General features: G+C 40.7%; 1 protein-coding gene across 5 annotated transcripts in view; it reads left to right on the forward strand.

The window, feature by feature from the left end:
- Positions 1 to 2191: 2191 nt before the first annotated feature.
- The window catches only part of RERG (RAS like estrogen regulated growth inhibitor), a 113804-nt gene continuing 102109 nt past the window's right edge, over positions 2192 to 13886 (forward strand). The window contains exons 1-3 of one of the 5 annotated variants that reach the window (XM_077870950.1): positions 4526 to 4774; positions 6116 to 6280; positions 12274 to 12313. In XM_077870950.1, the coding sequence (XP_077727076.1) occupies positions 12302 to 12313 (12 nt within the window). In that variant the 5' untranslated portion in view covers positions 4526 to 4774; positions 6116 to 6280; positions 12274 to 12301. Of the gene's footprint in view, positions 2349 to 2575; positions 2765 to 4525; positions 4779 to 6115; positions 6281 to 12273; positions 12314 to 13886 lie in introns of those variants that run through there. The other 4 variants (XM_077870951.1, XM_077870953.1, XM_077870952.1 and 1 more) reach the window with 4 other exon arrangements.

Raw genomic sequence — 13886 nt, forward strand, 5'->3', positions numbered from 1 at the left:
GCCCATTAAGGCAAATATTGAGGAGCATTAAATGCAAAATGTCTTCTGTCTTTCTTACTGATCCCTGAAGCAGGCATCTTCATTGGGAGTGGCTCCATTTTGCTGCTTTTGAGACAAAGGAAACACTCCCGTTGAATATAGGATATGTGCTGAAGATATAACACAATGGATTAAAGTTCTGATACAGCTACTTAATTTCTCTTGGTGTGGTACATCAAGAACTGGAAACATGGCTGCAAAAACTTCCTTAGTTGACAGAGGAGTACTGGCCCATATTGACTGAGGGGGAATATGGAGGGAAAGTGTCCATAGACACGATCCCAAAGAACTGCTTCAAGAAAGGCCTGGTTTGGGGACTTTTAAATAACTCCAATTAGATAAGAGGGGCTGAGGGTTCATTTCAACTTAAGTTGGTAGAAATAAATATAAATATTCAGAAATACAGAACTTGATAGGGGAAGAAGGTAACATGTTATATCCGAACACAAATGCCATAAGATTCTGTGTAATTGAATCTCTTAAAATTCTATATCATCTACCTAGACAATTCTTTCCACATCCCAGACTTCAAAGACTTCCTGTATGCCCAGATGATGAAATCTCTGTCTCAGGCCTCTTTCCCAAACTTCAGACCCATTAGGCATTCAACTCCTTACTGGCTATTCCATTCTGAATTCTGTATGTAAGAAAAATCAAGCCTATCCTCTCACAACTGGTTCTTTCCTTTCATTCACTCAACATCTTGTCTCTTGAATATTCATTATGCACCAGGCGCAATGGTAGAGGCTGGAAATACAGAGATACCTACACTAGATCCCAACATTCAGGAAGTTCAGGTTTAATGGAGCAGGCAAATAAAAAGGAGCACAATGCACACATGAGGACAGCTAACAGGCTACAGGACACAAAACTGGCTCATCCTATCCAGGTGTGGGTTGTGGAGAGGAAACAGATTCGTAGTCACGAAAGTCATTGAAGATAAAACATTGGTGCATTCTCAAAGGATTGGGAGGATGACACCTGAACAGCTAGGCAATTCCTACCTGTGCCACCATGCAGCATCTCCATTCAGTCTGGCCCTTGACTCTGAGAGCAGTGGCTTCCCAGGTCAGCACTGGCCCTGGAAACTGCCTTCCTGGTTACATCTCTCCCATCAGGGAACTGCAGATGTTCCCTGAGTGCTAGCTCCCTGTCTGCTCTATATTGCAGTGGTTTTCTGGAGGCCACCTAGTATCCTGGTAAGAACACCCCAAATCTGAAGGCATGAAATAATAGCCTTGTGTTTCCTGCTCCTTTGATCCGAAGTTTCATAGTCTTTGGGAAATCATTTAACCTCTCCGAAACTCACCTCCTCATCTGTGAAAGGCTAATAATTATAATACTAGTGCTCAAGGGAGGGTGTCACTCTCAAACGAGACGAGGGATGAAAGCAGGTCTAGTGCAGCACCAATATTAATAATCATCTTCGTTAGGTTCTGAGGATGGTGGAGTGTGACTCCTATTCAAACATTAGAAAGGCCCATCATGGAAAGGAGATGGTGAAGCTTTTGGAGCTTTGTCAGATATGTATAACTATAAATAACTATATTAGTTATTTACGCCATATAGTATTGTATAACTGTATATAGTATTATAATGTTAACTGTATTAGTCACTATAACTATATATAACTATAAATGACAATAACTATAAATTTCCATTACATTCAGTACTTTAGATCGCTCCTAGCATCTCTCAGCTTCCAATCCGGCCTGGATTTCATTGCAACCATTTACTAGCCTTGGACAAGTTATTTATCTCCTCTTTCAATTTCCTGTTGGGTAGCACGGGGAGAACTCAAAGGTGCCCCAAGGGGATGTCTCAGTAAGCATCGTCGGAAGTAAGGAATGGAGGCTTTCGGAGAGAGCGAGGCTTTCACGCCAAGAGTTTCAAGCGAGGAGAGAGGTCCTCGTGGGGGGGACCCGGCGGCCGGGCGGAGCGGGAAGGCGCCCCAGGCGGCGGGGCTGCAGCGCGCGGGGGCCGGTGTCGCGGGAGGATCGCGCCCCGGCCCCAGCAGGGGGCGCCGCCGCGCCGCACTGCAGCATCTCGGCGGCCCGGCCGGGCTGAGCTCGCGTCCTGCCGCAGTCCCCCGGCCGCCAGTCCCGGCGAGCGCCCGCGCCCGCGCCCGCGCCCGCGCCCGGACCCCGCCGCCCCGTCGGCGCCCGCAGCTGCAGCGGCGGCTCCCGCGCGCCCCCGCGGCCCCGAGCCTGGGGAACGCCGGCCGCGGCCGCGCTGCTTCGCGGTCCCGGGGGGCCGATTCCCAACTTGCGGGGGACCGCGGCTCTCCCGGGCCTGCAGAGTGTGAACAGGTGAGTGTCACGCACGCGCCCAGGTGGCTCTTTCGGGACGACCCCCCTTCCCCCGAGCGCTTGGCCTGCGGTCGGCCGTCCTGGCCTGGGGCTCGCGGAGAGCGAGGCAGCTGTGAGCCCGGCGCCCCGAGCCTGCCAGCGCCCTCCCGGCCAGGCGGAGCCAATGCCCTCTGGACTCAGGCTGCAGGGCAGGGCGCTCCAGGTGGAGAGCGGGTGGCCCGCCGTCCGCGACGGGCTTGGTGATCACTCTGCGAGACCTGTTGCTTTTGGAGCAAAGCTGTCCCCGCAGGGCGTTCGTTGCACGACTGCCCTGGTCGCGGCGGGGGCTGCGTTGCAAGAGGAGGGAGAGCTGAGGAAGGGAGAGGAGGAGAACTTGATCTCAGAGCTGGAGAAGAGGATCTCATTCCCACCACCAGGCTGGACGCTTTGCTTGCCTAAACAGCTGCGCTTTATTTGATGACAAATACAGAAGTTAGAAAAACTGTTATCTTATAAAGATGCTTGCTTGCTACCCCCCCACCACCCACCCACCAGAGAGGAAGTGGAAAGCAGAAATTTTGATAAATATAGTCTTGGGAATGATGAATGAATCCTTTCTTTCAATAAATGTAAAAAAAAAAAAAAAAAATCAGGTTATTGGTGACCGAAATGTCACAGGTCTAACAGATTGTAAGCTCCTGGAAGGTAGCCACTTTTGTTTGTCTGTGGTTAGCATGATTGTGGAATGATCAATGAATGTATTAATAATGACTTAAGATTTGGAGGCTAGCTTCTTTTTTCTTCTTCTTCTTTCTAAGCTTTCTTTTAATTCTTTTATGTGTTGAGGGGGGCAATCACTATGCTTTAAATCTCTTAAATATTTACATGTGATTTTAGTTTTAGGAGCGATAGAAACTCAGAAGTTTTTGTCTTAGGAAAGCACCATCCACATAGTAAGTCGATGGCAGCTCCTAGACCCAGCCAGGATATTACTATACAATAATTAAAACAAATGTTTTTAGGCCCACGTTATGGAAGATCTTGGATCATAAACTATTTTGAACATCAGGAATTGGCAAAAGGTCACTTGTTGCAACAATTTGCACATTTATCTTTGTTTTATATCTTTGTCAAATGTAACCTCACATTTTTATGTGAAAAACAAGCTGTTGAAAGGTACATGTCAGCTTGTGTCTTCCTTTAAGTGATTTTTCTAAACATAAGCTTGACAATAAGCAGCTGTATCTTTATAAGTGAAAAAATTAACCTACACAATTTCTCTCTCTTATGTGAAATTCCTGTACTGCTGAGGCCATTTGGGAGTTAATGAAATACTTGACTTAGCAAATGTTGTTTTTACAAATCACATTTGATGGCTACTTTCATGAACTATAAATCAGATAGATAATTACTTAGGTTTTATGTGCATGGGAATGAGCGATTTTGCATGAAATAACAAATTGTTGTTTATACAAGCTTCAGACCCTCCCATGGTCTATGTTTCAAAGAAATGCTTGCCATTCTCATTTAGAATTTATATAGTTATGTATCTCAATATATTCTGCTTTTGTGATGCTTCTGTGATGAGGCTCTGAGGTTTAAGCATAGGGTCTTTCCTTAATGAATACATTAAAATGACAAATAAGGAAATTCTTTTATCTTGAGCCAAAAGTAGGGGCCTGGACAAATTGCAGATGTTAAAGCTTCTGGTTTTCATACTATTAGCGATTACAGAGAAATTTTTTTTGTTACTGGGGGTGAGATAAACAATAGCTAATTTAGATATTGACCTCTTTATCCTTCAGAGGAAGCTCTGGTCCTTTGGGAATCAGCAAGTTCAAAGTTAGTTAGGTCCAAGTCCATGGCTAAGATACATCAGGAAGAAAACAATTACGCATTAATGTCTTTGTAGAATACTTTTCGCAGGAGGATTTTTACCTTATCCTTTCTTTTGAGAAACTCTTTTGAAAAGTTGTAGATGACAAAACCCTGGCAGGAGCCGTTTACACGTTAGATAACAGATTTGTGTTGCAAAAATATCTTTGCAGTCTGAAAAAAAAAAAAAAGGAAGAGAGGATGAAATGAATGAATCACTGATGTGATTAAGTTTAACATGATGAGAGTGAAGTCTTATATTTAGGCTTAAAACCCTGATTGCTGAAGTTCAGAACGAGGGAGTCTCCAGTTCCTGTGAGAGATGTGAGTCTTGCTGTGAGTGGCTGTGCAGCCACGGTGCCAAGAATAGAGAGAATCGTGATGAATTTTGATAGGTTAGTTTGTCAGGACATATCTCAACTAGTGAACGCAGTGGATGCCATGCTTTTGGTGATCACATGACAAGTACCAGCAAAGAGGGCTGCGTGTGGTAAAGAGAGCAGGCAATGGAATATTCCTCAGCCATTAGAAACGACAAATACCCACCATTTGCTTCAACGTGGATGGAACTGGTGGGTGAGTGAAATAAGTCAATCGGAGGAGGACAAACATTATATGGTCTCATTCATTCGGGGAATATAAATAATAGTGAAAGGGAATATAGGGGAAGGGAGAAGAAATGGGTAGGATATATCAGAAAGGGAGACAGAACATGAAGATTCCTAATTCTGGGAAACGAACTAGGGGTGGTGGAAGGGGAGGAGGGCGGGGGGTGGGGGTGAATGGGTGACGGGCACTGAGGGGGGCACTTGACGGGATGAGCACTGGGTGTTATTCTGTATGTTGGCAAAGTGAACACCAATAAAAAATAAATTTATTATAAAAAAAAAGAGAGAGAGCAGGCAAGAGTCAAAAACAAGACCATACAGCTCATAAAGAACAAGGGAAGGTCCAGGTCTCCTTTTCCTAGGAAGTAGTAACCTAGGATGGGACAGAGGGTCCTAATAGCTGCTAGGCTACGTGAAGGCTTCTGAATGAATGTAAACAAAAATTTGACTTGATGTCTACTCACCAGCACTGACCCCAAGTTCCCGCAAGTGGTAAATCAGACGCAAGACAGTTGTCTGATGGCTGGAGGATTCCTTCGGTTGAGCCCAAGGCTCTTTCCAACTTCACATATTCGTGGTACTAAGAACCTAGGTGTCATTCCTACAACACTCACCTCTATATAATGTGCTTACATTGTATGTAATGTCATTTCCTAAGTATTGGACAGTGTTCAGTGTTAAAGTTGTTATAAAAAAGGAATCAAATATGTGTACCAGGGGCATTGTGCCCAGAAAAATATAAAAATATAAACTAGATAGTATATATCAATTCCTGGAACATGTATACCTGTCACATGACCCAATCATGTGATCTAGTGTGAACTGAGCCCAAATTTGACCTTGAAGTACAAATCCAATCATTACAGTAGGATAGATTAAGATGAAAATATATTATTCAGCCCTATGGAATAGAAAGAATTCCAAATGTGACTCTCCCCGTCATACGAGTTGTGTATTGGGTATTTAATGACGCATGATAAATACAAGTATTCACATACTTCAAGTACTTGTTATCAGTTAGTGACCAAAAAACAGTGCCTTCATAAAAACGCGACTTAAATAATGCTATTTTGTATGAAAATGCATATGTTTTAGAACCAAAGAGAACTGAGTTCAGGTCATGAGTCTGTCACTTATTAGCTGACTGGTTTGTAGTAAAGGACTATCACCCTTTCACAGGATTGCGATGAAGATCAAAATGGAAAATGTTGATCAAGGGAATGGTGGCTGGCATGTATAAGGTGCTTACTAAACACTAATTCCTTTCTTCAGTCACTTATGAGTCTCCAAATCTCTTTTGTTCAGGGATTGCAGATTTACAATGATATGGTGAATCCTAAGGCTGGAAGCAAAAAGATTTTCTCAGCTTTTTAGTTTGAACGACAGTGAATTATTTACGGACACCCGGCATGGCTAAAAGTGCAGAGGTCAAACTGGCAATATTTGGGAGAGCAGGTGTGGGCAAGTCAGGTAAGTTTTTTGTTATAGTCTTCGTACTCTGTGTGTGTGTGTGTGTGTGTGTGTGTGTGTGTGTCTTTGATACTGCCTCCTGGGATTAGACAGGATGATGGTTGGCATTTCTCATAGTCTCATGTGTTGCTCTTTTAGGTGAAGTCTCTTTCTCTTTATCTAGAACTTTTACTTTGCATAACCAGGTTTATGTACTTTTTTGCTTATTGATGATGAAGCAGCTCTGCCAACAATACACAAAGCAATGGATATATCATAGGTCTTGGTATTCTGAGGAAGTGTATAAAATAAACCTCCAAAGAAATCAGATTGTGGAAATGAAAAAATATAGTTTTCCTTTTTTCTCTATGCAAGATCCTGTGGGACCAACTTTGTATCTCGTTCATCTCGGTATTTGTAGCAGCCAGCCCAATGTCAAGCATGTGTTGAGTGCTTAATAAATCCTTGTTGAATGAGTATATCCTTTCAAGAAACAGAATTGCATTATTACCCAGCACTTCTAAAATTTGGGGGTTAGGATTGGGGAAAATGTAGAATTCACGACCTCATTTTTTTTTTTTATTGGTGTTCAATTTACTAACATACAGAATAACACCCAGTGCCCGTCACCCATTCTCTCCCACCCCCCGCCCTCCTCCCCTTCTACCACCCCTAGTTCGTTTCCCAGAGTTAGCAGTCTTTATGTTCTGTCTCCCTTTCTGATATTTCCCACACATTTCTTCTCCCTTCCCTTATTTTCCCTTTCACTATTATTTATATTCCCCAAATGAATGAGAACATATAATGTTTGTCTTTCTCCGACTGACTTACTTCACTCAGCATAATACCCTCCAGTTCCATCCACGTTGAAGCAAATGGTGGGTAGAATTCACGACCTCAAGCAAGATAGATATTGCCAGTGTCTCTGGAGTGAATTTAAATGATCGTATTGTGGCTTACACTAGTAATTCAGAGACTTTTTTTTTTTTTTTATTCCTCACCTAAGAAAAGTCTTGTAAGACCTTAAAGATTAAGGGGGAAATTACAGATGTGAAAATGTATCTGATCCAATTTTGAAAAATGTATCTCAGACTTTATAATTAAAGAATACTGCTGAAGTAGATGTTGCTAAAATCTAAGGGCAACATGGCTTCTTAGACCACATTGTCTTGATCTCTTACTGGAGGAAAGAATCATAATTGACTTTGCACACAGAGCTCTGGGTTTAGGAAAAGACTCAAACAGATATCTAGTAGGAGCCTGTGTATAGAGGGAAATGCATTTGGGTCGTCCAATATAATAGGTAATCCACATAATCTTAAATAAACACACGTGAGTAGTTTTTAATTCTGTGACCAACCTCTCTTTTCTAATCCAGCACTCTGGTTTAAGTTCAGCAGTAAATCTTCCCTATTCTAAGTCTTTCTCTCTCTCTCTTTTTCTTTTAATTTTCTAAAAAGTGCTCTCTTCTGCGTCACCCTTTCTTCTTACTGCTCACTCTTGCCTCTGGCAGAAACCAAACAAAGAAAATAAGATAGTTGGCAAGGCTTAAAAACTGCCTTCACAAGATTGAAGATAGTTGAACTCCTCCCCATTAATCTCCTCAGTGTTTTCCGATGGCGTGAGAACCTAATTTCCGTAGCTGGTGGAAGGATCTGGAGAATGAGGAAGCTGTTCCAGTGCATGGAGAAAGAAGGGAAGGGACTGTGTGGGAGCCTGTGCTGCCAACAATAGCTTGTCTGAGTCCTTCGTGAGTGGAGGGTCTAGGCCTGGGGCTCCCTGTTTATTACTCATTCATTCAAACCTTACCATAGGCAGTAAAAGAAGGGAATTTTTAGAACTTTGATCATTTACCAAAATCAATTCCATATGGTTGGGAAAGTTAAGCATAAAAATTAAACTTTGGTGGGGAGAACTAACTAGCTGTATGTATAGCCACCCATTTCCTATCTTTACTGTCTCAGAGCAAGCTCCATACATCCTCTTCATCAAGCTTCATCAGCCTGAACTCTACCTATTTCTTTAGTCTTCTCTCAAATTGTTTCTCTTACTGCTTCAATTATTTCTCTCATTCTCCACCAACAGTTTCCCCTTAAGCATTTCTTTGACCACTGCACCATCTTTTTCTCTTTTCCAAACTTATAGAATGTGGGCTCTGGCCTTACTGTCTTAACTGTTTTTACCTTTCATTCATTACCTAAAACATGGCAATCTTCCACTGTAGTCATGTTTCTGAAACTGCTTTTGCTAGGTCATGACTGATCAATAACCAACAAATCTAAAGGAACGTTTCCTAGTTCTACTCTTCTTAGAACTTTTTTTTTACTATTTGGCACAACCACTCACTTACTCTTTCCTAAAATTCCTTCCCTCCCAGGCTCTCATGACTTCACATTGCTTGGCTTTCTTGCTATGGCTCCATTGTCTTTAACCAGCTGCTTTCATGGAGGGCTCTTCATTGGCCCACTTCTCAGAGCCCAGGGCTTTCAGGGTCCTACATACCCATTTTATGTCTTCTCACTCCATAATTCTCTCTAGGGGCAGTTCTTCACACCCACAGCTGAAGATACACCTGCATGCACAATCTAGATTCTATTGACCATGGTTTTATTTTATGTAAAATACAGAAGTTGGACTTGTTCACTAAATTTCTAACTGGAAAGTCTTATAATTCTTAATGCATGTTCTTTGGACTGGTTTTTCCATCCACCTTATATACATTCTACCATTTGTATTTATTTTCATGTAGGCGACAATGACAATGATAGAATATATGCCTTAAACAATTGCTTTTTGTCTGTCATCGATACACAGTGTTTACCTATTTCGACATTAGACTGTCTTCCTGAGACCTGGTGACCACACCTCACATTTAAAGGTAGTACTGGTTTGACTTTTGCATGGGAGACAATTCTGAGAGTTTTTCGCATAATTAAGTGAAAAGAACCAGAGAGTACTTCGTATTTATCAACACTGAAACCTGATAGTAGCACTATTGAACTCATGTTTATTCTAATTCTTTATTAATAAAGATATATGATATCTCTACCAGTAACTGTACGACACATTCACTTTTCTATCCTACAGGCTGTATCAATCTTTCTAAAAACTTTTAAAATTTAAATTCAATTAATTAATATATAATGTATTGTTAGTTTCAGAGATAGAGGTCAGTGATTCATCAGTTTTATATAACACCTAGTACTCATTACATCACGTGCCCTCGTTAATGCCCATCACCCAGTTAGTTACCTCATCCCCCCACCCCCTCCCATCCAGCAACCTTCAGTCTGTTTTCTATGATTAAGAGTCTCTTTTTTTAAAGATTATTTATTTATTTATTCATGAGAGTCAGAGAGAGAGACAGAGACAGAGAGAGAGGCAGAGACACAGGCAGAGGGAGAAGCAGGCTCCATGCAGGGAGCTTGACTTGGGACTTGATCCTGAGTCTCCAGGATCAGGCCCTGGGCTGAAGGCAGTGCTAAACCGCTGAGCCCCCCAGGCTGCCCTGATTAAGAGTCTCTTATGGTTTATCTCCCTCTCTGATTTCGTCTTATTCTATTTTTTCCTCTCTTCCCCTGTGGCCCTCTGTTTTGTTTCTTAAATTTCACATATGAGTGAGGAAAAATGAAATCTTGCCATTTGCAATGACATGGTTGGAACTAGAGGGTATTATGCTAAGTGAAATAATTCAATCAGAGAAAGACTCTTAGCATTATGATCTCACTTATAGTCTGTATCAACCTTATACGTAGCTTTTTTTTTTTTTTTTTTTTTTTTAGTCTGTACGAGGTTATACCTGCTAGGATGTCACTGCAGCTCCTTGTTTTCTCAAATGCCTCCCCACAGATCATCATGATCTTCCCATGGGCTCAACAATCTGTTTCTCTCCAGACACCCAGCAGAGGAAGCATTCTTGGAGGGAGCCAGCTTGTGATCTTGGAAAGTAGAAATGGAGTGTCTCTGATTGCACTGCTTCAGAGGCTTCAAGTCTTACATGTACCATCTACTTTTTCCCCACACTCACTACCAAATTAGAAATTGGGATAAAGATCATGTTGTCCATTTGCAATTAGAGAGCAGTGTAGACTGGAGTTGGGAGTAGGAGGTCTGGGGTTTCACTATTAGTCTGACTTCCAATTCTACACTTTATTAGTGGTGTGAATGTGGGAACTTTGGCAAGTTACTTAACTTCTCAAGTCCATCAACTATAGAAAGGATATAGGAGCACCTGAGTGGCCCAGTTGGTTAAGCCTCTAACTCTTAATTTTGGCTCAGGTCATGATCTCAGGGTTGTGGGATCGAGCCCCCCTTGGGCTCCATGCTGAGTGCAGAGTCTACTTTTCCCTCTCTCTCTGCTTCTCCCCCTGCTCACATGTTCATAAATAAATAAATAAATAAATAAATAAATAAATAAATAAATAATAAATAAATAAATAAAATCTTTTTAAAAAGGATCTAATCGTGCCTATCTCAAAGAATTGTTAGTATTGAATAACCTATTAGATGCAGATGTCTTAGAAAAGCACCTGGCACGTAGTAAATGCTCCAGTATTAGCTTATAATATTATAGCTTTTCGAGGTATGCTCATTTTGATTTGTAAGTTTTCTAGTGAAAACATGCAATCAAAGATACATTTACATTCAAGTGGGCATTTTAGTTTTCATTAAATTCAGGAAGTTTATAAGGCAAAAATTCTATATTGCTACTTTGCATACCCTAAGCATGTACACATGCACAAACATACACACACACATGCACACACACAGATTTTCTGTACGTGTACATTTATGTACATGAGATTGCACATATATTAAATGAAAACAGCAATATCAAATTTTCAGCAGTATCCAATTTTCTCTGTCTTTTGAATCCAAAGTCTGGTTAATGTCAATTATGGTGTGACTACTAGTGATCATAACAATACTTCTTGTGGCTTATATCTTGAAAAAACAGCCAGAAATATGTTTGTGTCATCAATAAATCATCAGCCTTAAATTTGAAAGTGCTTCTGGTATGTAGTAGACAGCTTCTTAAGCCACGTAATAGATAAGCCCTCTGTGTTTAAAACAGAATTTAACACTAACCAGAAATTTTTGGTTGACAGGTTGACCATAGAAGTGATGTTAGCACAGGCAAAATTTAGTAATATGTTGATTCTTAAGGAGCACTGAAGGAACATGTGATGTGTGTGTGTGTGTGTGTGTGTGTGTGTGTGTGTATATATATATTATATATATATCAGTATTTACATGGTCTTCTGTATTGGGAGGATTCTTTCCTTTTCTGTCTAATTTTACCTTACAGTTCTGTCTTCAGGGGAGCTTGCTTGCTGACTCAGCATGGTGAGCACTGTGGGGGATGCTGCAGACCACAGAGCCACAGTGTCCCAGCCCATTGCATTTTCTCTTGCCCCAGCAGGGTAAACATTTCCTTTCACTGGCTGAGAGTAGAGCGCTAATAACATGGCATGTGGGACATAGATTTCCTTACTTGTGTGTGTCAGCCTATAATTTGACAGGCTCCAAGTGATTAAAGCAGTGCTACCTGCAATAAAACCTAGAATGCACATCATATTTATTTAAATGCTTCCCGGCTTCATCTTATTCAAATTTGTAGTAAGTGCGGGAGTAGCTGAGAGAAAAGCCACTGAAATTTTAAATTTAGTTTCACAGCTGACATTCTCATTTTAGAATTGAAATATTGTTGTGCCATCGCTAAATATATTTCTTGAAAGGGCTAGTCTCAAAGTTAATTGAGTAATGCTATCCTCTAATTCAAAAGCCAATTGGTGCACTCATCCGTGAAGGCTTAAGTTCATAGATTCAGATTGCTGAGTTATAAATTGGGGGCTGAACACAAACAAACTTGTGATATATTTTTACTTGGCACAGAGAGGAGTGATTTATTTTCCCCCTTTTTAATTTGTTTCCTTGTTCTGTTTGCTTTTCTCCTCTCTCTCTCTCAATTATAAAAAAGTTTTGAAAACCTTTTTTTTCATTTTATTTTTTAGTGGGACAGAGACAATTCTGATTTTAAATATGACTCTTCTAGTAAGTACCAAATACTGCTTTAACATATATGTGTGCTTTATGGCTGGGGTATGTACATGAGATTGCACATATATTAAATGAAAACACCAATATCGAAAGTATCTTGAGGAGGTCAGTTTCCTTATGTTATACAACCAATCTTTGCATTTTAAATATTTGTTTATTTATGTTAGAGAGAGAGAGAGAGAGGGAGTGTGAGCTTGGGGGAGGGGAAGAGGGAAAGTGAATCTCAAGCAGACACCCTGCTGATTCTGAAGCCTGATGCAGGACTTGATCCCATGACCCTTAGATCATGACTTGAGTTGAAACTAGGAATTGGTTGCTCAACTGACTGAGCCACCCAGGCATCCCCCAACCTTGTATTTTAGAAGTTTTTCTCTATGTGTAGCTATATGCCAGTTCGTTCCATTTATTGAGAATGGTGTAGTATGATGCTTGAACATCATTTTCAAAGGACTTCTGAAAGAAGAGAAAGATCTAGGCAGTTTGGAGTATATAAGCATCTCATTATGATCATATAATTATTTTGCATGCTTTCTCAATTACATAAAAACTAGGCAAAACTTAATGTTGTTCTATAATGCTTCTATGTTTGAAAATAAAAGTGATACCCCCAGCCAAATAGTGACTAAAATGAACTCATTGGGAAGATAAAACAAGTTGATCTGTGACTTCAATAACATGTAGGCTCCAGGTCCAGTTTCAAAGCCACAAGTATAGGAAATGGCCTCAGCTGTGTATATCACATGAAAGCACATGTGATTTGCACTGACAACACTCCTGTAGCACCTACTTTGTTTTTTGTTTTGTTACCTACTTAAATTCTCAATCAGCTCTTCAAGTTCTTGGTCATTCTTGCTTTAAAATTATATAACCTTAATGGTAAATTTTCTTTAAAAATTTGGGTAAGAAGAGGGACAGATTGTGTCTAAAGGTGGGTACAGAAATTCCACAGCTCCTGGACACATGTATGTGTGTGTGTGAGTGTGTGTGTGTGCATGCATTTCCTAGGCGGTTGTTGAATTTGAAGGATTATCAGAGATGAGGCCCATTGGTGGTTCCTTGTATAGTTAGTTGGGGGTTAGAGAAAAAAATTGGCTTTTAAAGGGCTAGGCCAACGAGAGGAAGTTGGCATTGAGACAGGTTTGGATGGGGCTAGAAAACTAGCTGTTTTCCTGTCATAAAATGTTAATGATATGGTTACCTGTGGCTTTCAAGCATTAAGACTTTCTTTTACCTGCAAACATAGAAAAGCAAAAAGAGATGAACAGCCTAGGTGAGTTGATTTTCATTTGTTTCTTCTATCCCAACAGGAACAAAAGGGTATTTTCAAATGGCAGGTGTATGTGTAAAAACCAGACTTTGGTGCAAGCTATAAGTCATACTGACCTTTATTGTATGCCCAGGAAGAAAAGCAAAGATAGGAAATGGTGAGGGTTTAGTAAAAGGAAAGAAAAAGAAATAATTAAAAGGAAAGAAGAAATTAAAATCAAAATCAGTTGTTAGTTGGTGGGTAAGCGTCTTTTAGGTTGGCAATGACCAATTCTTAGATTTTTGTTAAGGAAAATATAAT

This window comes from Canis aureus, chromosome 25 (assembly GCF_053574225.1).
Source record: "Canis aureus isolate CA01 chromosome 25, VMU_Caureus_v.1.0, whole genome shotgun sequence".
Taxonomy (NCBI): Eukaryota; Metazoa; Chordata; class Mammalia; order Carnivora; family Canidae; genus Canis; species Canis aureus.